The sequence below is a fragment of the Sphaerodactylus townsendi genome, linkage group LG01, assembly GCF_021028975.2.
Source record: "Sphaerodactylus townsendi isolate TG3544 linkage group LG01, MPM_Stown_v2.3, whole genome shotgun sequence".
In the NCBI taxonomy this organism is placed as follows: Eukaryota; Metazoa; Chordata; class Lepidosauria; order Squamata; family Sphaerodactylidae; genus Sphaerodactylus; species Sphaerodactylus townsendi.
Window position 1 is genome coordinate 178,939,599 of NC_059425.1, and position 24,610 is coordinate 178,964,208.

At 46.1% G+C, this 24,610-nt stretch overlaps 1 protein-coding gene across 1 annotated transcript in view; it reads left to right on the forward strand.

The window, feature by feature from the left end:
* Window positions 1-24,610, forward strand: part of COL4A1 (collagen type IV alpha 1 chain) — a 193,810-nt gene that overhangs the window by 120,125 nt on the left and 49,075 nt on the right. The window contains exons 22-32 of the mRNA XM_048501044.1: window positions 592-687; window positions 2,353-2,436; window positions 6,070-6,140; window positions 7,487-7,678; window positions 12,677-12,845; window positions 17,915-18,007; window positions 18,128-18,232; window positions 19,020-19,117; window positions 21,212-21,362; window positions 22,814-22,927; window positions 23,442-23,609. Of these exons, the coding sequence (XP_048357001.1) occupies window positions 592-687; window positions 2,353-2,436; window positions 6,070-6,140; window positions 7,487-7,678; window positions 12,677-12,845; window positions 17,915-18,007; window positions 18,128-18,232; window positions 19,020-19,117; window positions 21,212-21,362; window positions 22,814-22,927; window positions 23,442-23,609 (1,341 nt within the window). The remainder of the gene's footprint in view (window positions 1-591; window positions 688-2,352; window positions 2,437-6,069; window positions 6,141-7,486; window positions 7,679-12,676; window positions 12,846-17,914; window positions 18,008-18,127; window positions 18,233-19,019; window positions 19,118-21,211; window positions 21,363-22,813; window positions 22,928-23,441; window positions 23,610-24,610) is intronic.

Genomic DNA, 24,610 nt, shown 5'->3' on the forward strand with positions numbered 1-24,610 from the left:
GGCTGCTGGAGCAACTCTTGCTGGACGGACTCAAGCTGGTGGGTTTAATGGAAGGGCTTGGCTGAGTCTGGGCTACTCTGACTTGCAGCTGCTTGTCAGGTCTCAGGTTGAAAAAGGTCGCTCACATCATCTACTTCCTGATTCTATTAGTTGCAAATGCCAAGGATTGAACCTGGGACCTTCTGCATGTAAAGCAGATCCTCTACCATTGAGCTTTCCCTGCGCTCTCCCTTTGCACAGTCCTAGCCAGGGGTGAAATTTTTCAGTTGCAGAAGCAAGCTTCCAGCTACTGCCATCATAGAAGCAGCTACTGGGATCACCTGTGATCTGCCACTTTGCACCTTACATAATACAAATGCAGATCTTAGTAGTGTTTTGTGTATGGGACTGAAATGCTGCATGAATCTGCCTGAGGGAAGAGGAGATTATGGCTCACAGCTGTGCATGGCTGCAGTCAGAGAGGATTTGCTGTATATTCCTGCTTGTGGTTGCCTGCATTGATGACTCAGATTCCTCTTAGCTACAAGTGTCCTAAGACTGAGCTTTTGTCATTTAGGAACAGAGTTCTTCATTCGTGTTTTCAAATTGCAGATGAAATTCTTGGATGTCAACCTGGCCCCCCTGGTGACCCTGGTCCTCCGGGCTCTGCTGGTCAGCACGGTTTCTCAGGAGAAAGGGGAGAGAAAGGTAACACTATTGACCTTGGTTTTGAGTTTTCTGTTTTTATGTCCTTGCCAGTCCTCCGAAAAGGCTACTTTTCATTTATTTCTGAAGTGAGTTTCAGGAAAAAGGAGCCAAGGTTATTTTTTGGAAAGTCTGTAGCAGAGTCATATGCAGTGGTGGGATTCAGCAGGTTCGCACCACTTCGACAGAACCGGTTGTTAAAAAGGTGCTTGTAAACAACCAGTTGTTAAATCATTTGAATCCCACTACCAGAACCGGTTGTTAAATCATTTGAATCCCACCATTGGTCATATGGCTGTCCATGGTGTCACACGCACACAGACCAAGTTCACTCCTAAGTCAACACTGATAGTCCTTACGAGCATTGAGTCCAAACAAGTGAAGGTCAACAAGTATATTTCTATATGATCCTGTTGGTAGAGTAACGAGCAGAAACTTTGTGCGCCATTTTGTGATAAGAACAGTTATCTTGCTAAAGACCAGCCTTTTTACCTCAGAAATCATAACCAAGGAGAGCTTTACTTAAACTGAGAAATAAACTATGTACATAAACAAAGTATCACTTATATACTTTGATACATTCACATATCATTTGGTTTCAAGCATAGTCTACAATATTAAACATTTTGTCAGAGGCTTTTGGTTTAACAGAACACATATCTTCTTTCCTCTGCAAGAGTCAGGGAGCAACTGTAGCCAACTGTCACTTTTAGAATGTTCGCTAAGATCTCCCAGAATTCCATGCTGCTGCATGCAAGCAAGCTGTAAAATCCAACAACAAGGGCAATCTGATCAACACAAATCCAGGAGTCCAGGCCAAGCTCAGCCCAAAGGAGATAATACACATACTTCCATGCTGCCTCCTGTTTCCCAGTGTATTTTAACAGGGCACTGCCCCAGCAGCTGGACACTGCTGGCACCTGGCTGTCATGTTAACTCCTGCCAACACTCCTCTTTGCTGTTGAGGCCGAGGCAGTGCCAGGCTGCCAAGCGAGTACTCCAGCTTTGACCCTGCAGGTCCCTACGCAGCTTCCTGCTACGCCACTCACAGGTCCGGTGGTTCTGGCAGGGTCCAGTAACCAGCCATAATGATTAAGAAAAGTGGGATATAAATCCAAAACTTTCTATGGCCCCTTCCGCACACGCAAAATAATGCGTTTTCAATCCACTTTCACAACTGTTTGCAAGTGGCTTTTGCTATTCCGCACAGCTTCAAAGAGCACCGAAAGCAGTTTGAAAGTGCATTATTCTGCATGTGCGGAATGAGCCTATACTTTTCTTCAAGCCCTGAGTGAACACCAAAGAATGTTCTGCATTTCCAGGCATGTCTCGTATTTGCTGTGCACAGGAATTACTCTTCTGGCTTTATGCCCCACGGAAAACTCCCCACTGAGGAATGGCTTGTATTGATCATTGGCTGAAATGATATACAAGTTGCTCTCAAAGCCTCCTTGTGTCATCCTACTGGTCACACAGCTCTGATTCTCCCACACTGCTCAAAATCCTAAACAGAGTTTATACCTTTCTAAAAATAGTTCCTATACACTTTGGTGCAAAATCTTCAAATGAGAAGTGGACTTTTCCTTTACGTGGCAATCGTAAGGGTTCTTTTTTTAAAAAAAGTCTTGAGCTGAATCCCCTTAACCATTTCTGTACTTTGTCCTGCAGGTGAAAGAGGCGAAGGTTGTATCTCCTGTGATGTACCAATCCTTCCTGGACCACCGGGTCCCCAAGGACTCCCAGGGGAACCAGGTAAGGCTCAATACTTCCTTCCTTAACTTTATTGGCATTTAGATTGCAAATGACAGACAAATGTCTGAATAAAATCAGGTTATGTTAGAGTTGTGTGCAAAAAAACCAAGAACAAGGTTGTTTCATAATATTTTGCGATCTACTTTCTGACTGCCACGATTTCTGCAAGAAATGTAGCCACTGTGACAGTAATTTCTGGGATATGATCGTTCAGTAAAATTTGGACCAGGGGCGTAACGAGGCAGCCCTGGGCAAACTGTAGCCCTGGGCAAAACCTGAGTTGGATGCCCCCCCCCCCACATGGGCGGCCACTCCACCACGACCAAATTATTTTTGCACCAGGACATTGGTGCCTGCAGGGGGTGCATTTTTAGATGTATCAGCACCAAAATTTCAGCATATCATCAGGAGACTGTCCTTATGCTACTCCCCAGGTTTGGTGAGGTTTGGTTCAAGGAGTCCAAAGTTATGGACTCCCAAAGGGGGTGCCCCACCCCCCATTGTTTCCAATGGGAGCTAATAGGAGATGGGGGCTACAGTTTTGAGGGTCCATAACTTTGGCCCCCCTGAACCAAACTGCACCAAACTTGGGGGGTACCATCATCTCCAGATGATACCCTGAAATTTTGGTGCCGATACGTCCAAAAATGCACCCCCTGCAGGAACATCCTAGAAATTTGCCCCTGGAATCTTTGTTCTGCATTGAGTTTTCTGCATTGCTGTCAATGGGGGTTGCAGGCTGTGGGGGGCACATTTCTGAAGGCACAGTCTCAAAACTTTCAGGGTCTCATCAGGAGACTGCCCTAATGATACCCCCCAAGTTTGGTGCAGTTTGGTTCAGGGGGGCCAAAGTTATGGACCCTCAAAACTGTAGCCCCTATCTCCTATTAGATCCCATTGGAAACAATGGGGGATAGGGGCACCCCCTTTGGGAGTCCATAACTTTGGACCCCCTGAACCAAACTGCACCACACTTGGGGGGGTAGCATAAGGACAGTCTCCTGATGATACGCTGAAATTTTGGTGCTGCTAGCCTAAAAACTGTGCCCCCTGCAGGCCAAAAATGGAAAACCACTAAAATACCCCAAAACGAACCCAGCATTTTGATGCCCCCCACAAGGTGATGCCCTGGGCAGCTGCCCACCTTGCCCAATGGGCATTACGCCAGTGATTTGGACAGTGCCATCCTTATTCATTAAGTATTCAGAGCTGATTAGGGGAAGAATAAAATTGCATGTAACTGCCAATCCAAGATAATATGTTGAATGGGGAATTCGTAGAACTTATGCCAGTGATGGCGAACCTTTTCGAGATTGAGTGCCCAAATTGCAACCCGAAACCCACTTATTTATTGCAAAGTGCCAACACGGCAATTTAATACTGAGGTTTTAGTTTAGAAAAAATGGTTGGCTCCGAGGCGTTACTCGGGAGTGCGCTTGGTGGTAGTCGGTGGCTTTGCTTTGAAGCAACCGTGCTACTCTTCCAATGGGTGAATCACGACCTTAGGAGGGTTTACTCATAAGCAAGCCCCATTGACAGCCACCAAGCGCACTCCCAGGTAAAGGATCGTGCTTTAGTTCTTCACATGAAAATCAGTGGGGTTTAAAAGCGCTTAACAGGGTTGCCTACACTGCTTCCCCAAAACTAGGTCTTAGGTTTAATGCTAATAATCGATCCCAGCGGCCCAGGCCAGCCTAGATGTGTGTGGGGGGGCACTCTGCGCGTGCCCACAGAGAGGGCTCTGAGTGCCACTTCTGGCACCCGTGCCATAGGTTCGCCACCACTGACTTATGCATATTCTGCCCTGCAACAGAATATTCTGGAATCTCCCAAAGCACAATATAAACAATATACTATATAAATGCAAATGCCTTAACAGACCAGGTGATCGGGAGCAACAGCCGCAGAAGGCCATTGCTTTCACATCCTGCATGTGAGCTCCCAAAGGCACCTGGTGGGCCACTGTGAGTAGCAGAGAGCTGGACTAGATGGACTCTGGTCTGATCCAGCTGGCTTGTTCTTATGTTCTTAAACACTCCACTAAGCTGCAAGGGGAAAAGTCCAACAAGGCTCATCCCCACCTTCCCATTTTGCAATGAATCAAATTGCTTCAAATATAACTGGCCTTTTCTATAACACACATGCCAAGGAATTTAGCAAATTCCTCCACTAGCTTAGATCAGGAAAATGACTTGCCAGTTGAAAGAATGCCCGAACATCAAGTTTCTTCTGCACTGAACTACAAAAATTGAATTGTGGTTCTCACACTCGGTGGTGTGCTTATGGCGTTCCAACAAAACTTTCACTCAGTGATCAGACTTATGATTAAAACAGACCCCTTTTGAGATCACTAAGAGTGGGATTGTAGGACCGCGTTCCAATGGCAGGATGACTGGTGTACAGCCTCTTAAGATGTAGGCTCATATTGGCTCAAGAAAACTCTGTACGCTTTTCAAAGCTCACGTGCAAAACTTTCTTGAGCTGCAGCATAAGTGCTGAACCACGACAATGCATAACTCTTCTTGCAGTCCAATCCCAACACAAACGAAGAACGGGGCTCATAACGAGTAAACCTATACCGAGAATCCATGTTGCTTGCAGATCCGTACTAAGACTGGTGACCTGACCTGGGTGGACCAGGCTAGCTGAATCTGGTCATATCTTGGAAGCTAAGCAGGGTCAGCCCTGGTTAATTCTTGGACGGGGAGACCCAGCTCCCCAGCCTACCACTGAACTAGCCACATCTGAGACCAGGACACCTTCTATGCCTTGTTCTTAAGGCTAACTGTTGCTGGGTCCTTGCTAATTTTTTTTTATTTCGGGGGATTGCAAAATGTCCACACCGTTCTGTGACCTTTTATTTTTATTCTTCTGTGCTCTAAAAATTGAACATTCCCATGCTGACACGGTGCCCTTTTGAAGCCTTTGGACGGCACTGCTAATCGCTTGAGCACCAACGCCTTCTTATGAAGGAGTGGGAACAGGGCTGGCATCGGCATACCCCAAAGTGTGGCATTTGCCAAAGCCCAGATCGTCCAGGAGGGCCCACTGCCTTCCTTTCACATGCAGTGGCTCTGCCACCTGGCCGCATGTGCTGTCTAGTGCCACTGGGGAAAGGCTTGCAGGGGGAACATGTGGCTGGGGATGCAGGAGGCAGGAGAGCTCACTGGGGAATGATGCATGGGTGAGCAGTGATAGAGGGCCAGATAGGCAGATGGGCAGGTATGTGGGAAGGGGTGCTGTTGGGGAGGCAGAGGAAAGGCGGTCTCTGAGCACTGTCTGTCCGAGCCCCCCCCCCCCCAACCTGAAACCGGCCCTGCCTGTCAAGCAGATCCTCCCTTCACCTCAGTGCTATGATCTTGCAGGGACATAATATGGGCATTCCCATATTATCCCTACTTTATTCGCCTTGGGTTATAGCTAGCATGAGAATGTTGTTAAAAGAGAAGGCCTGGACAGACCATCAGCTCCTTCTGCCTGTTTTTGCCCTGCTGTTTACTTGGATTGCTTCTGCCAATATTTTTGCATTTCTTCTGTGAACTGAGTCTCAAGGGCAGAGGCTAAAGAGAGACTTTATTATCTGCAGTTCTCGTTTACCAGTCGAATGAACTTCTTCCCCCTCTTCTTTGAAAGGCTTTCCAGGATCGCCAGGAGCTAAAGGGGACCGGGGTGCTCCTGGATTTGATGGCGTACCTGGAGTGGCAGTAAGTGAATGGCCCCAGATGCCTCACCACTGAGTTTTAGTTCTCTATCACCTGAAATGCCGCGACATCAATAATCTTTGTCATCCATCATCTTTGACAACTGTCTCAGCGAATGATCTGAAGCCACTGCCTGCCTGCCTGCCTGCCTGCCTGCCTGCCTGCCTGCCTGCCTGCCTGCCTGCCTTCCTGCCTTCCTGCCTTCCTGCCTTCCTGCCTTCCTGCCTTCCTTCCTTCCTTCCTTCCTTCCTTCCTTCCTTCCTTCCTTCCTTCCTTCCTTCCTTCCTTCCTTCCTTCCTTCCTTCCTTCCTTCCTTCCTTCCTTCCTTCCTTCCTTCCTTCCTTCCTTTATGCCATCTCTACACCCAATCATGATTCACAAGCAGCAAATATAGAAACATTTAAGCAATTAAATATGTCACTTAAACACTTCTAATTAGAAAATTCAGGGGCAATACCATTATTGAGGGTATGTTGGGTGAACATCCCCCGATATAGGGAGACAGATTAATTTCCCTGGGCTGGGAGTTTCAAAGCTTTGGTGCCACCCTTCTACAAGTATGGTCTGGGTGAGCAGATAAGTTTGTATGTGAGGAGGTAGACTTTAAGGTGTAACAGGACTTTAAAGGTCATTTTATCAGCCTAGCATGAGGATGCTGCACCCTCAAGCTTTATTCCACCAGTGACCACTAGGACAGCCTGACTGTCTTGGAAATGACGTGGAATTTTTGCAAAAAGCTGTATTTTGTCATGAGGGCACTGTTTCAGCCTGCGGGAAGCCAAACAGCTTGGATGTCTCCCCTACTCTGAAAAAACAACAACAGGGGAATGCGTAAAATGGAGCAGGAAGTGTATTGTCAAAGGCTTTCACGGCCAGATTCAACTGGTTGTTGTGGGTTTTCTGGGCTGTGTGGCCGTGATCTGGAAGATCTTGTTCCTAACGTTTCTCCTGCATCTGTGGCTGGCATCTTCAGAGGTGTATCACAGAGGGAAGTCTGTAACCCACAACAACCAGGAGCAGGGAGTGTTCACATGTGACCATAGAAATGGCGTGCCACGTGCTTACCTGCCACGTTTGCAGAATTGTTGGGAAAACTGAACCACTTTCATCTGGGTTACTTGTCGTCTTAGCCGTTGTGGAGTAGCTATGGCAAAAGTTGAAACTGTTCTGGCACTGGACTTTTACAGCTGGATCCGAAATATGTTACACAAAAGTAAGATTTCTAAGACACTGCTATATTCGGTGGGATTTTCTTTCTGGTCAGTGTGTTTAAGATTGCAGCTTTAGTGATATTACTTGGTTATTCGTTATTCTTTGTTTGATGATGCCATAACTGAATGTAATTTCAGGGTTCTGCTGGAGTACCTGGATTATCTGGAAGCCCAGGAGCTAAAGGAGAACCCGGAGATGTTTTCTTTGACTCTGATTTGAAGGGTGACAAAGGAAACCCTGGTTTCCCTGGAACTCCAGGCATTTCTGGCCGCGATGGAAGACCCGGGCGAGATGGGGTGCCAGGCTCTCCAGGCCCTAAAGGTGCATCGGTATGTCACATCCGTTGATGTTTTGTCTGCCATTCTTTATAGTCCATTAATAGAAGACTATTATTGTGCTTGATGAACCAAGTTCATACATCCTCTGTTCATCCTTGACCTTGTGCATGTCATGTTGCATTATTCCATCTTATGACTCTCAATCATATGAGTGTTTTGCAATAAAAGAACTTTAGAACATAAGAAAAAGCCTTGCTGGATCAGATCAGAGTCCATCTAGTCCAGCTCTCTGCTACTCGCAGTGGCCCACCAGGTGCCTTTGGGAGCTCACGTGCAGGATGTGAAAGCAATGGCCTTCTGCTGCTGCTGCTCCCAATCACCTGGTCTGCTAAGGCATTTGCAGTCTCAGATCAAGGAGGATCAAGATTGATAGCCATAGATCGACTTCTCCTCCATAAATCTGTCCAAGCCCTTTTTAAAGCTATCCAGGTTAGTGGCCATCATCACCTCCTGCAGCAGCATATTCCAAACCCCAAACACACGTTGCATGAAGAAATTTTTCCTTTTATTAGTCCTAATTCTTCCCCCCTCCCCCCTCCCCAGCATTTTCAATGTATGCCCGCTGGTTTTAGTATTGAAAATCCTATGACAGATATTTACGCATGAGAATGATTTCTACTCACATCTGCTTGAATTATTTCTGCTGAACTATGCAATGGCCATACCGGAAAAGTATTAAGCTGGATAAAAAGATGTCCAGCTAGCCCCCGGCCAGGACTTTTTCCTACTCTGTCCAGTGAGACCACGACCCTGCGGGACCTGATGCAGATTCAGCAGGGCTTGTAGGACAGAGCTGTTCCACCAGGCATATGATTGAACGGCTGTGGTTTTTCATTCAGTCTGGCTTCCCCTTCCCCCAATAATATTTAAAGTCAGAAGGTTTAAACAGTTTTAAATATTAAAGAGAGCCAGCGTGTTGTAGTGGTTAACAGCAGGTGGATTCTAATCTGGAGAACCGGGTTTGATTCCCCACTCCTCCATCTGAATGGCAGGGGCTTATCTGGTGATCCAGATGTGTTTCTGCACTCCTACATTCCTGCTGGGTGACCTTGGGCTAGTCATAGTTCTTGGGAACTCAGCCCCACCGACCTCACAATGTTGTGGAAAGATGAAGGGAAAGGAACTTGTAAGCCACCTTGAGTCTCCTTACAGGAGAGAAAGGTGGGATATAAATCCAAACTCCTCCTCCTCCTCCTCTTCTTCTTCTTCTTCTTCTTCTTCTTCTTCTTCTTCTTCTTCTTCTTCTTCTTCCTCTTCTTCTTCTTCTTCTTCTTCCTCTTCTTCTTCTTCTTCTTCTTCTTCTTCTTCTTCTTCTTCTTCTTCTTCTTCTTCTTCTTCTTCTTCTTCTTCTTCTTCTGTCACTGATAGCTTTTTATATATATAGATTTGACAGCCCTGCATGCAGCAGGCACGGAATTCTGGGAGAGCTCAGCGAACATTCTAAAAGTGACAGTTGGAGACTGTAGCTCTCTGACTGAGGAGAGATGTTGTTCAGGTTTATGTTAACTAAAGGTATGTAAAAGCCTCTGACTGAAAGTTTAATACTATGCTTATTATTGGTAACCAAATTGTAACCAAATGATGAACTGTATATATGTGTGTGTGTGTGTGTGTGTGTGTGTGTGTGTGTGTGTGTGTGTGTGTGTGTGTGTGTGTGTGTGTGTGTGTGTGTGTGTGTGTGTGTGTGTGTGTGTGTGTGTGTGTGTGTGTGTGTGTGTGTGTGTGTGTGTGTATATATATATATATATATATATATATATATATATATATATATATATATATCAGTATAAGTAAAGTACTTTTTGTTTATGATTTCTGAGGTAAGAAAGGCATGTCTTCACCAAGATAACTGTTCTCATTTAAAGTGGCAACCAAGCTATACACACACATACAAACACACACACACCTCTGGTCACCTTCAATTATTTTGTGTACCCTCCACCCCTTTGGTGTGTATTCCTGTACATGTACCCCAAGTTGGGAACCACTGTTCTACAACATAAGCTTTGAACACAGAAATCCTGAAGCGGTGCAGATTCTGACAGTAGCAGTACACCCCTCCTGAGAAAGGTTCAGGTAATTCACATTCCTGAAAGTGAGCAATTCAGCAAAGAACAAGACCTGAAGCATCTTTATAGCTATCCAGTGGGAACAAATCTGCTTCAAAACACAGGTGATGCACCAATGATTTTAAAGGCAAGGGAGGCCTGCAACTCACTGGCAGGTAACCTAACTCCAAAGAAACTAACAATCCAACACGTGATCTTTAACCAGACACAGGAACTGTGCTAGGACAGTTTGCCAAACAACGATGCCCTGCTCTCTGGGAGGCTGTCAAATCTATGTCTCCTCAAAAAAAAAAAAAGAAAAAGCCTTTGGCCATCCGTTTGTTGGTGACTCCCTAACGCCAAAACGACTGGACCCGGATAAGCTGAAATTTTCACATGATGTTCCTCCCCTGTTCTGGGCGAATGTCAGGACCTTCAAATGTGCTTGAAAGTCCATACCTGCAGGCCAGGTAAAATGTCTTTTTCCTGCAAACACCAGACTATGTAAAGCTGGCTGTGTTCCAACTGTCCTTATAGAATGTTGTTTTAGCCTGTCTGTCTGTGGCCTGAGGGGATGGTATGAGGGCTTAGTATGTTCGCGCTGATGGGCAGAGATGAGCAGTGAAAAAAGTAAATAGGTAATACTGTTAGGTAATACAAGTGGAAGTGAAACACAGACACACTTTGCCGTGTGAGACGTCAGGTGGGGTTCCCCCCCTCACACGCAGGTAACTTTCACTCTCTGTGCCTCACCCACTGCTACCACACAATGCACATCCAGCTCATCCTCACACACCTCACTCTGCCCTCCCTCACATCCAACCACCACTTACCCCCTTCTTCACCCATATTCACCACAGCTCTCTTTTACTAAAAGCGAGCTGGAGTTTGCCTTTTTCTTCTAAGAAAATCCGCAGGGTGGGAGTGAACCAACACTACTGGCTCCGCTTCTTTTGGACATGGCCCTTTAAGAACCCAGAGAGCTGGCCTCGATCTGAGCGCCTCACCACCCGGCCTCTGCTGCCTGACTGGGATAGCCTCCTTGCCCCAGTTCTGCCTTACCCAAGCCAGGACTGTGCATGTCAACCAGCCTCATGGACAGCAGGATTCACACTCTGGACAGTTCCGTTGTGGAATGGGAAGGGTTACCTTATACTAAAAAAACAAGACAGCACCATGTAACGATGTGAATTGAAAAGGGAAAGAGGGATTCCATTTGACCACCCAAAAAGGCTATGCTGCAGATCATTGGACCTGCATGGACATCCGTGTGGGTTGCAGACTGTGATGAGAAGGACAATTGCCACAGCAACGCGTGGCCGGGCCCCGCTAGTCCAATAATAATTACGTAATGGGTTTGTTAATATTGGGGTAGAATTTTAGGGAAGTGAGTTACCAAGGGGTACATGAGTGAGAAAACACTGTTGTAGAGAATGAAAGAGTCTCAGACAAGAACCCTGTCGGCTCTATAGGTGTGTTTGTAGGCAGAGAGCAAGATTGCAGCAATGAACGCTGCCCCTTCCTGTGCGTATTCAACCCCACATTGGCACAGAGGCAGAGTTTGTGTATGTGTGGACTGGTTGGACCCGTGTGTCTGGGGATGTTGCTTTTCTAAGGATCCTGGTTGTGCGAACAGCAGTAGTGCCTGAACAGACTGGATGCACAGACAAGGGGCTGAATGCACACAACTAGGAGGCAGAGGGGGCGGGTGTAATCCTGCTCTGTATACTATGCAGCAAAAAAGGGAGGGTAAGAAATGGAAATCGTTACGATAAGTCATGGGGTCAGTCAAGAAGGGAGTGAAATTTGAAGGAAGAACAGTATTTTCTTACAAAGAAAAGGGATCCTTTTAAAGAAAATTTACTGTGCACTGAGGCATTGATGCAGTAAGATGAAAAATAAATAAATGCAACTGTTTGGGGGTTTTTTTGGTTTTTGCCCAAGGAAAGATTTTTTTTTCATTCTGCACCAGCAGGCTGATACAGTAAGGCAAAATAAACAGAAAATGTGTTACTTCCTCGAAAGTGGTTTGTCATTTTGGGATGCAACTTTGTATTTTTAAGTTGTTTGCACTGGCACAGGAAGGCATTTGGCTAGCCCTGATGTCACGTTCAACTTTTACCCAATTTCTGACTTCTCATAACTGCAGAACATCTTTGTCACCACCAGAGGCCACGGTTTCACAGTTCAGTTGGAAATTGGTCATGGGGAGTTTTACCTTTTATCTCTGACTCACTGATGTTCTTTTCCAACCCAGAATAAGAACCGGGCATCTTTCACTCTTTCCCAGGGAGAAAGTATATGCCCTGTTTTTTTCTTGCCATTTCTCTCCCCCCCTCCCCCACAAAGAGTAATGACTTGGTTCTCAGAGTGCCTGTCCATGCAAGCATTCCAGATATGTCTATATGCAGAAACAGATGTTGTTCTTCCTTGCGTTGTACTGAGGAGACAGCCAGAGGTGGGATCCAACCAGTTCTCACCACTTCTCTAGAAGTGGTTACTCATTTTTTCTGAGTGCCGAGAAGGGGTTACTAAAGCAACCTCCCTGCCCAATAGGGACTGGAGGTGCGTGTGTGCTGCGGCACCACTGTTTGAATCCCACCACCATCGGAACCTGTTATTAAAATGTTTGGATCCCACCACTGGAGACAGCCACTGAAAAGTATAACCAGCAAGAGATCTGAAATTACCCAACTGCAGAAACAGAATTTACAGGCATCCAGGAAGTCCCACCTAAATGTTACCTAAACAGGAGTGTAATATTGCCTGAACCTTTTTTCATAACTTATTTATCATATGGATCAATCCACCCCTGAAGATGGGTATTGACATCTGCTGTCAGAGTTAGACTAATGGAAGAATATTAAATGATCTGTATGGTGTGGAGGCCACAGGACTTTTTGATGTAGAAGAGGTTTTTTTTCTGCCTCCTTACAAACAGGGAACACTTGGCTTAAAAGGCGACCGTGGTTCTCCAGGAACAAGTGGGTTTCCAGGCCCCCGTGGAGAGAGGGGCTTCCCTGGTAGTCCCGGAGTGGGGCTTCCAGGGGCACCTGGCAGTAAAGGAGAAACGGGTCTTTCTGGGATCCCTGGCACACCTGGACTTCCAGGTAAGACCATTAGCACTATTTGTATCACTTTTTTTAAAAAAACCCAATGTTTATTATACATCATGATATCTATTTTTGCAGCAGAAAACCAGCACACCCTTGGAACTTTCCTCACAAGGATGGCAATAGGATTAGTGTACAATCAACAAGACAATGTTCTTGTTAGGTTGGTGGCAGACACGTAACTGCAGCCATTGGGACAGCTGGCCGTAGATCTGTTTGCTTTAGTGAAGAATGCCAAGTACTCCCTGTACTGCACCAGTGGAGGGGTAGGCCAGAATTCCCTGGCTGTGCTTTTCAGGTCAGTTGGTTGGGCCACTGATGTACATGTTTCCACCTCTGCCACAAGGTGATTTCACAGACCAAGTTAGACAAGGCCGCCAATGATGATGACGATGACGATGACGATGATGATGATGATGATGATGATGATGATGATGATGATGATGATGATGATTATTATTATTATTATTATTATTATTATTATTATTATTATTATTATTATTATTATTATTATTAATTAAATTTATAGGCCGCCTCATCCCCAAAGGGCTCGAGGCAGCTCACAACATGACTGTTTCCAGACCAGTAAATCGATATAACATAAAATCTAACTCATTAAAACTCAGCAGCAATTAATAACAATAAATACAGATTAAACAACAAAGGTTGTGTAAAAACACACACACAGGTGCCCAGTCTAAAGGCCAAAGGAGAAGGGAGGAGAAGGCAGGGCCCAGGATGGGATCAGGGCCCGACCAAGATAGAAAAGGCAGCTTAGTTCCAGTTTCAATGGGCGGGCGATAGAACCGCGGCCAGCCCCTCCAAAAGCCTGGTGGAATAGCTCCGTCTTACAGGCCCTGCGGGATTCACCGAGGTCCCGCAGGGCCCGGACAGCTGGTGGTAGAGCATTCCACCAGGCAGGGGCCACAGCCGTAAAGGCCCTGGCCCGGGTCGAGGCCAGCCTCCTTTTGATCCAGAGAGGTCTGGTCTGGCCCTTATGGACCTGACTAGAGAGAGACACGTATCTCTACCTGTTAAGCCGACCTTCTGAGCTTTCAGCAAATTCTCCACCATGATGTTCCCTCACTACACATCATGGCTTGGCTCATCACTCCCTGACTGATTGGCCCGATGAGGTTTAGCAGTATAATTGCCTCGAGAAAGCCCTGTACCCAGATGTCTTATGTGGCTAAGTGGGCCAGGTTTGCCACTCAGGTGGATTCGAATGGAGTGGATGCTTATTCTTGCTTGGTTGACAGGATCTTTTCTTACCTACTTTCCCTGAAGGGCTGTGGCCTGGTCAACTCTTCTATTGAGGTTCATTTAGCAGCTATTTCTTCTTTTCATGATGGGGTGGGCTCTCGCTCCCTGTTTTCTCTTCCCCTTTCAAAGCAGTTTCTAAAGCAGTGTTTCCCAACCTTTTTGAGGTCAGGATACCCTTGACCTCACTCTTCATATCTCATGGTATCCCTGCCGCCACCCTCCACCTTCTGCTCCCATTGCCCCTGCTTGCCACACCCCCACCTTCCCCTCCCAGAGTGAAGGGTAGCACTGGGGGTGGTGGCGGCTGCTGACCTTGTGGCAGGCCCTGCCCCATGGGCCAGCTCCATGTCCTTGCTGGCGCTGGTGGGAGACACCACAAAAATGAGGGGGGGGCAGTAGTGTTGCCGCAGTACCCCTGGGACATGCTCACCGCACCCCAGGGTACCAGGGAACCCTGGTTGAGAATGGCTGTTCTAAAGGGTCTTAACAACATGTTCCCCCCAGTTCTGCAGTGAAGCCTGACACTGGTCTTAAACCATCTCATGGGTGGTTTGAGCCACTAACTTCATGCCCTATTCAATTCCTGTCCCACAAGACAGCCTTCCTGGTGGCTGTCACCTCTGCTTACAGAGTCAGTAACTTAAGAACCTGACATTGTGACCCTCCTTTTACCCAGTTCTTTCCTGGACAAAGAAGTCTTATGACCTAGTCTAGAACACCTAGTCAAGGTGGTGTCACGGTTCCACCCATCCCAGGACATGGTGCTTCCAGGAAGGATCCCCAATTGCTTTGCACTGTAGATGTTTGCAGGCCCCTTTTGTTTTAAACAGATAAATCCAAATCCTTTAGGAAGGGTACCTCCCTTTTTGTCTGTTCAGAGGACTCAGGAAGGGTTCTGGTGTTTCTACCCTGGCTTTATCTTGCTGGGTGACTTCTCCTATCAAACTGGCTTATCGCAAGGCTAAGGTTCCGTGCCTATTTGCTATTAGGGCACCCTCTACTAGGGCTCTGGCCACTTTGATGGCCCTCAGATCTATGTGGACCTTACGTGATCTGCTGCACTGACCTTTATTGAGCAGCAGTGGCGTGGTGGCTAAGAGCAGGTGCACTCTGATCTGGAGGAACCGGGGAATTCATATTAGCCTGTGCACTCCCACACATGCCAGCTGGGTGACCTTGGGCTAGTCACAGCTTTTTGGAGCTCTCTCAGCCCCACCCACCTCACAGGGTGTTTGTTGTGAGGAGGGAAGGGAAAGGAGATTGTAAGCCCCTTTGAGTCTCCTACAGGAGAGAAAGGGGGGATATAATTCCAACTCCTCCTCCTCCTCTTCTTTTTCTTCTTCTTCTTCTTCTTCTTCTTCTTCTTCTACTACTACTACTACTACTACTACTACTACTACTACTACTACTACTACTACTACTACTACTACTACTACCACTTTGCACATTGCTGCCTGGGCACAGAGGACTCTGGGTAAAGCTGTTTTTGCGATCTCTGTGTTGTGGACAGCTCCACACCTATCTCCACAGCACAATAGCTTGCCATTCTTCCATATGGGACTGCACATGCCCACAAAGATGGAAAACAGCACTGCACTTGCCTGTAACTGTTCATCAAGTGGTCCTCTGTACAGGCACACATCTCTCCCTCCTTTCTCCACTGTGGGGCTGTAATCTAGCGCAAGAGGTGGCTCCCTGTGGGGGCGAAGGGAGAACTGGAGAAAGAGTTCATCCCTTCCCTTCGTCACATGACCCTGGGCGGGAAAAACTGTTGCCAGGGCATGTGATAGGACAAGGGAAGCACTCTCTGGTCGGCTAATGGTCCCCCTGCCAAAAAAAAAAAAGCTAGTTAAAGGTCTCCTGTGTGTGACTGCACAGAGGACCACTTGATGAACAGTCACAGGTAAGTGCAACTCTGTTTTTCCCATGGTGTTTCCCCATCTCAATTGTGCAGTCCCAAGAGATGCTATTAGCTGTATAAAGGCGACAAAAAGTTACAGTGTGCTGCAATGTTGATTACAACTGTGTCTGTGTCAGTCATTGTTGTGATGTAGTGTTTGTTATGACACAAATGTTGGTAACCGCCCTGAGCTTGCGAGGGAAGTGGGGTATAAAATTCTAATGAATCAATCAAGGAGAATGCACAGAGAGAAAATGCAACTCCCCTCGACGCACAGTATGTCTTCCCCAATCGCAATAGTGGCCTCTTCATGAAGGTGCTTTACATAAGAACATAAGAACAAGCCAGCTGGATCAGACCAAAGTCCATCTAGTCCAGCATTCTGCTACTCGCAGTGGCCCACCAGGTGCCTTTGGGAGCTCACATGTAGGATATGAACGCAATGGCCTTCGGCGGCTGTTGCTCCCGATCACCCGGTCTGTTAAGGCATTTGCAATCTCAGATCAAGGAGGATCAAGATTGGTAGCCATAAATCGACTTCTCCTCCATAAATCTGTCCAAGCCCCTTTTAAAGCTATCCAGGTTAGTGGCCATCACCACCTCCTGTGGCAGCATATTCCAAACACCAATCTGCGTTGCATGAAGAATGATGTTTCCTTTTATTGAGTCCTAATTCTTCCCCAGCATTTTTCTAATGGAATGCCCCTTGGTTCCTGACAGTATTGTGAGAAAGAGAAAAAATTTCTCTCTGTCAACATTTTCTACCCCATGCATAATTTTATAGACTTCAATCATATCCCCCCTCAGCCGCCTCCTCTCCAAACTAAAGAGTCCCAAACGCTGCAGCCTCTCCTCATAGGGAAGGTGCTCCAGTCCCTCAATCATCCTTGTTGCCCTTCTCTGCACTTTTTCTATATCCTCAATATCCTTTTTGAGATGCGGCGACCAGAACTGGACACAGTACTCCAAGTGTGGTCGCACCACTGCTTTATATAAGGGCATGACAATCTTTGCAGTTTTATTATCAATTCCTTTCCTAATGATCCCCAGCATGGAGTTTGCCTTTTTTACAGCTGCCATGCATTGAGTTGACATTCCCATGGAACTACTTTGAAGTCTGAGAAACAAACTTGTGATATTCTGGTCCTTTGTCATGTCTAGTTAGAGGCCCACTCCTATTTCTTCCAGAAAATGGAAGAGAGGAAAGCATCAGAAGAGAATAAGGGTTTGCTCTGAAAGCAAATGCGTCTATTAGGGCCTTGCGCGACCTCGGACCTCCGTACCTGCAGGACCGTCTTACCCCATATGTCCCGAATCGGTCTCTGCGCTCGGCAGAGGCCAACTTACTGGTGATCCCTGGCCCCTCAATGATGCGGCTAGCCTCTACCCGGGCCAGAGCCTTTACAGCTCTGGCCCCGGCCTGGTGGAACGCTCTCCCTCCAGCTGTCAGGGCCCTGCGGGATCTTAACAAGTTCCGCAGGGCCTGTAAGACCGAGCTGTTCCGCCGGGCCTTTTGGGAGGCTGGCCGCTGATGGCCCCTTATAACATCAGTGGATCCTGCTGCTCCCCCACCCTCCTTCTGGTTTTTAGGGGATTTGATAGTAGGTGCCATCTATTATGTTGATTTTAGTATGCTGCGTTTTAATGGGGTGGGGCTATTTTATTTTATATAGAGCCAATTTAATTAATACTTAATGGATTATAGTCTTTGGTCTATGTGCTCTATTCCTGTTTTGTTGTTCACCGCCCTGAGCCCTTCGGGGGAGGGCGGTATATAAGTTTAACCAACCAATCAATCAATCAATCAATCAATCAATCAATCAATCAATCAATCAATCAATCAATCAATCAATCAATCAATCAATCAATATTTGGTTGCTGCATCTTTGTCTTGCATTTCCAGGGCCTAAAGGTGAAGCTGGACAGGCCGTTTTCTTGCACGGTCCACCAGGGCCAGCGGGTGTTCCCGGGTCTCCTGGACTACCAGGCATCCAAGGTACCGCACCTCCTTTTCATGTGAGGAATGTTCAGGGTGGCTCCTCATCTCCCTGACCCCTCCAACAAGTTTCCGCTTGCATCATTGCTAACCATAACCTATTCTCTTTGAACTGCACAGGTGACAAGGGAGTTGCTGGAATCCCAGGAAGACCTGGCCAACCAGGTGAAAAAGGCACAAGAGGCCCGGCAGGAATAGGCTTTCCTGGTGCTCCTGGCCCTCAAGGTATGCCATGAAAAGTAGTTGGACATTTGAAGAGACATTCAATGTATTGTCGAAGGCGTTCACGGCTGGAATCACGGGGGTGTTGTGGGGTTTCCGGACTGTACAGCCATGTTCTAGTACAGACCTGGGCATTATACGGCCCGAGGGCCACATCCAGCCCGCCGGATGACCCTGACTGTCCCCCCTGCCTTACTGGGGAGTGAGGCGTCTTTAAAAGCCCCACAGAAGCCGGTTGCCTTGGCTGCCAGCTTCTGTGGGGCTTTCAAAAGCGCCTCGCCCCCCTGCCTTTTGGCCCGGCCCTCCACAATATTTTCTGTTTCTTATGCGGCCCCATGGAAAAAATAATTGCCCACCCCTGTTCTAGTTGCATTTTCTCCTGACGTTTTGCCTGCATCTGTGGCTGGCATCTTCAGAGGATCCTCTGAACAGGCCATTCCAGCAGGGGCTGATGGGAACTGTAGTCCATGAACATCTGAAGCACCAGAGTTGGACACCCCTAAGTTTGACCCTCAACTGTCATGCTGTAGAAGCGCTAATGTTGCTCTGTGAAGTCTTCGCTGGTTGCATCAAACTACTCAGATTCAGGGCTAAGATAGGCTTGCATCTCAACTGGAAGAAACAGCATTCAGTTTATCTCCAAGATTAGGCCATCGTCAGCCTTTGTTTTCTCCCTACCTTGAATCAATGCAATCCCTGGAATGTATTTTATTCACTTGGGGATCATGGGGGGCATTTAGCATTATCTATTAGTGGTATTATTTTAGTGATTCTGTATTTGGCTTTGCAGGTTTTCCAGGACAGCCGGGCCCACCTGGTCTAGATGGTGCAAAGGGTGATACTGGTTCCAGTGGGGTACCTGGTGCACCAGGTTTCCAAGGCCCTAAAGTAAGTTACCGCTTGGGCTAACTTGGGAGAAGGGCAGCTGCTGGGACCAACTATGATGACTGCTTAGACACTCACTACCCTTGCCTGGACACTGAGGCTGGCAGTTGTGTTTCTGCTGTTTGTCTGCTTGCCTGGTTTGTATCTTTGGGACCACATCTCCCAATATTATCCCTGCTCCTCCAATACAAACCTGAAAATCCCCGGTCTGAAGGATATCCGGCTGGCTTTGACTAGGGCCAGGACTTTTTTGATACTGGCCCCAACATGGTGGAATGGCCTACCACTTGAGGCTAGGGCCCTGCAGAATATAGCAAAAGTTCCACAGGGCCTCAAAAATTGAAATGTTCCACTGAGCATTGAAGTTAACTGGGATTTGACATCAATTTGTCCAAATTCCCTTTCCCTCCCACTCCCTTTCTCCCTTCTTGCCCCTCCCTTCCCTTTTCATCCCTGTTTCTTCCTTTTGTTTTCGTTCTTTCCCTTGTTTCCATGTCTCCCCCTTGACATGTTAGAAACTGAGATAAGGGGAGAATCTGTTTGGAACCCCTGTTTTAGACTGGGAGGAGGTCCTTGTAGGGGTTTCCTCTGACACCTAATTTGGAGCGTTTCCCCACTTACCTGCTGCTGCGCGCTACTCTCCCCAAGTAGCGTGGGGTCCCCCGGGTCTCCCCATTACAGGGGCGGCGACAACGCAGCCGCCCCGATGCTGCCACTGTCGCGCCCCCTCAGCGCGCGACATTCCTGGCAGAGCGTGGGGTCATGGGGAAGCCCGGGCGCGCGTCAGAAATGACATACACTGGAAGTAGCGTGCAGCAACCACTCACCCAGGTAAGTGGGGAAACGACCTTGGAAAGCTGAAGTTCTTTTATATCACCAAACTGTGAATCTATATTATAGGTTTTATAGTGATATATATTGTTATTCGATATTTTAATGCCTGTTTGTATATTATGTTTCTAACCATGTTGTTCACCGCATTGAGCTGGGTTTACAAGGGTAGGATAGGGTATACATCTGAAATAAAGTAAAAGAAAAAAAAGTTCTTCCCAGCATTCCTCATATTGTGGAAAATTTTCCATCCCTCCCTTTCCCCCCAGGGTGGGTGGGCCACAACCAGATGACAGGTCCCCTTCCCTTCCCCTCTCCCCCCAACCCCTCCCCACAGGGTGGGTGGGCCTCGACCACATGATGGCCCCCTTCCCCCTTCCCCCAGGGTTAGTGGGCCATGACCAGATGACTGGACCCCTTCCCCTCCCCTCCCCTCTCCCTCCCCTTCCCCTAAGAGTGGGTGGGTCATATCTGTGCCTTTCTAGTATTATTAGGGCAAAGAGGTGTGGGGAGAGGATAACTTTAACATTAAAACAGAAGCTATATATCTCACAACCAAGGTAAGACAGAGAATAAGGGGTATGTTATTCAGGAGCCAGATATCTAATAAACGAAATCAAAGTTGTTTTTAAATAAATAAATAAAATTAGAGATCTTTAGCCTTAGATTTTTTTTAGTTTAAATCAATATATGACATTGAGTCCCTGCCTCTTTCACATCCTTGACTCCTTCACTGACCCTCTTGTTCTTGAGTTGTATGATATTTTTTCTCATGCTTCCTTCTCCATTTTCTCCTTTCATCCTCTCTTTGTCTTCTATCTGCTGCATCCATAATTACCCCAAGTCACTTCATTATTAGTCTCCCGTTGTATGTTCCTCCTTATCTACCACTTTTTTCCTACTCGTTCTCCCTGTCTTTCCCCCTTTTTGATAACTTCAAGTAGCCCCACCTCTTCCTAAGCTCTGTGTGAAATGTTTATCCTGCTGAAGTAGAAATTCCAGAGTTTGCTGGAATTTTGTTGCTTGCACCTTAATCCCCTGAAGGTGGAATGTCCATGATCACTCTATAACATTTTAACAGCTTAGCAAATGATTGGTCCAAGAGGGGTGGGAGGAGCTTGCACATGATAGCCAGTTTTTAATATTCTAGCTGCATTTATCTTCGCATCTTGTTAGCATCGAACTGTATGTAGCTATGAAATTTTTTATCTGATGTTGCGATGGTTGGTCCTGTTATCACCAATGACTTATTATTCATATCTTAAGGGTGATGCTGGAGTAGGTCTCCCAGGACAGAAAGGATTTCCTGGCCCAAAAGGACGAGATGGGCTTCCTGGACCAAAAGGGGATCAAGGGCTACCTGGTTTGCTAGGAGAAAAAGGACTCCCAGGTGTGCCCGGGCAGCCAGGTTCTCAAGGTAACTTCTTTTGTATGACTGCCTAACATTGTTCTGTGGTAAATTTTTCTGTGTAAAAACGTGAACGAGGTGAAATTTGTAGCAACCTGTCTGTTGACTGGACTTACCCCCTTTTTTATGAAGTTGCGAGCATTCAGTGGTGGCGAACCTTTGGCACTCCAGATGTTATGGACTACAATTCCCATCAGCCCCTGCCAGCATGGCCAATTGGAGCAAATTGGCCATGCTGGCAGGGGCTGATGGGAATTGTAGTCCATAACATCTGGAGTGCCAAAGGTTCGCCACCACGGGCATAGATGGATTTCACGATAATACAGAGTGAATGGTAAATACACTTTGTGATGTTAACACCCTTGGACCTCGAAGGGATACAAGCTGTGCCAGGCAAAAGTAACAATAGGGACAGGTCTTAATTGCATCTCATCTGGACCGAGGCCCACATCCTACTGGGAGAGGTGTAGCTTTATAAAATGGAGCCTGGGACTAACCCTGGGCGCCACGCTCCCAATCTCCAAGTGGAGCTTGGAAACAGAGCCAGCCGAGCTCACCTTGCCCCTAACCTCCATGTGGAGTTTAGGAGTGGGGCCAGCTGGCTCACCCCATCCCTGATCTCTTTTTTGTGGCATGGAACATCTGGGGGATAGTTTTCCTACTGTGAGTGATCAAAAGCCTCTTTTTTAATATTGTTTATTAAATAATCACATAGTTACAAAAATTAACACAAACACGCACGTACAAACATACAACTATCGTAATTTTACAATCGTCAAAAGGTTAATTAAAACATTTCAGGTTTAGCTGCAACATTTTTTGAAAAGGTAGGAGACTGAAATAATTTCTATCGGTTTTCTTAACCTCTCTACGTTAGTACTGTCTTTTCTTCTACTATTAAACTATTTTTCCTTATACACTTATATTGATCAAAATGTCCCCAATCTATTAAAAAAAAATTCTGGTTGTTGCAAGCCATTTATACTGTTTTTTGCTAGTACATTAAAAAAAAGGAACGTAGGTTCCCCATTGATATACATTCTCTTTTCCTTCTTGAAAAAAAAATAGCTATCTTATTATTGTTTTATTGAAAAAAAGAACATTACCATTGGCTTTATGGGAAAGGATATCAATATTAATTCTTATTTGTTTCTAATATGTTAGGCTGTTTCTATCCCAGATCAAAAGCCTCTTGATGACCTTGAGCAAAGGGTACTTGGGAAAGAACTAATGTCATTGATTTAATGGCTTCGTTGCTTTGATTTTGAATTGTATTTTTATACATTTCAAAGACCGCGCAGTCCTAAACAGAGATAGACCCATCTAAGACCGTTTAAGTCAATGCACTTAGAAAGGTGTGATTCTGCTTGGGGGAGAACACTGGCTATATAAGACAAAAAAGCAGACTTGACGGGTCAATATATGGATGGATGGGTAATGTTGTTCAATTTTCCATTTAGGTGACCCCGGTTCCTCCGGATTACCAGGTCTACCTGGATCTCCTGGTGCGCCAGGAATAGGTCCACCTGGCCCTCCAGGTCCATTAGGACAAAGTGGACCTCCGGGACCAATTGGTAATTTGTTGGTTTGTTCTCATTGACATTTGAAATAAGGTGCATAGAACGAGTGCTTTAAAACCAAGTACATCCGTTTGGATTTCCAACACATGAAGCTCTTCTTGATAAACTATGGAGGTTTGCATTTCTTAATATTTGCTTTAGTTCTGAATATCATGTAACCATGAAGGAGGATTGATGTGAAAAGGCCTGGATTTCTTCTTTTTTTAAAAAATTGAAACGTAAATGAGCCGGCAGTTGTTTTGAGGAAATCATAGCTTTGCTTTATTTTTTATTGCATAGTGTTGGAAGTGCAGATTTCTCTGAGCAAATTGTTACATTATAGGAGCTTTTCTTGCATTAATCAACAACCTGACATAAGTGATAGAAGGGGAACAAAAGTGGAAACGGTTAAAAAGAAAGCTTTGAAAATGAGATTTTTTCCCTCTGGGCACAATAGTGCTGTGTACCTCCAGCTATGTTGAATGTGAGGTATTAGGAGCTGCTGTATATAATTTTCTCTTAATTACAGGATCTTCAGGAATAAAAGGAGAGAAAGGCTACATTGGTGTCCCTGGACAAGATATGCCAGGGCCAAAAGGAGATAAAGGTAGCCAAGGATTACCTGGTCTTCCAGGTTTGCAAGGACTCCCAGGTGTACCTGGCCCACAAGGAAAAGAGGGGCAGCCGGGTTTTCCAGGTACTCCCTTTTCCCTCTAATAAACAATTACATGTTATGTTACTGCCTCATTAATGGGTTGAAACAGCATGTCACTTCGATACCTGGGGATATGAGGAGGAAGAAAATGGCAAGGGTGTACAGTTCTGCAGTGTTGAATTTCCTTCCCCTTTCTGGAACACCTTCACATCAAAAGAACTCCACAAAAGGGAGTGAGAGCCCCTTGGCTGTGATCCAAGATGGCACAGAAGAGCATACTTGGGAATTGTTAGAGGTGTGTTCTCTGTTTCACATAAAGATGTTAGTTAGGTCAGTTGAGGTACAACGATTGAGAACATTGTATGCGTCCATATTAGTTTAGTTTGGTTTATTAGATTTATACACCGCCCTCTCCTGAAGGGCTCAGGGCAGTGAACAACAGCTGCAAAATGACAGTAGCAATAACCATAACATTCAATAACAACCTGCAGAAAATGTAACATCAATAAACATAGAATGAATAACATGGCATTATAACACAACATTCTAAACTATAATAAATATAACTGGGGTGCTGTGTGGTTTCCTTGGTTGTACGGCTGGTGGGGAATTCTAGCAGTGATTTTCCTGACGTTAATCATTTCCAGAATCTGTGGCTGGCATCTTCAGAGGATCTTCTGAAGACAAGATCCTCTGAAGATGCCAGCCACAGAGGCAGGTGAAACGTCAGGAGAGAATGCTGCTAGAACAGGGCCATACAGCCTGGAAACTACACAGCACCCCAGTGATTCCGGCCGTGAAAGCCTTCGACAATACAATAAATATAACATTTCCAACATCGGATTATAACGACAAAGCATCAACATTTAACATCATAGCATCACATAACAAACATCAATAATCATAACATAACATCATGAATTATATGAAGCAACAGTACTGATAATAACAACATCATTAGCAGCATAAACAACAATAATAAAGTGGGCGGCAACTTTCTTTTCAGTAACATACAGAGACCCAAGAACTAACCCTCAATATCA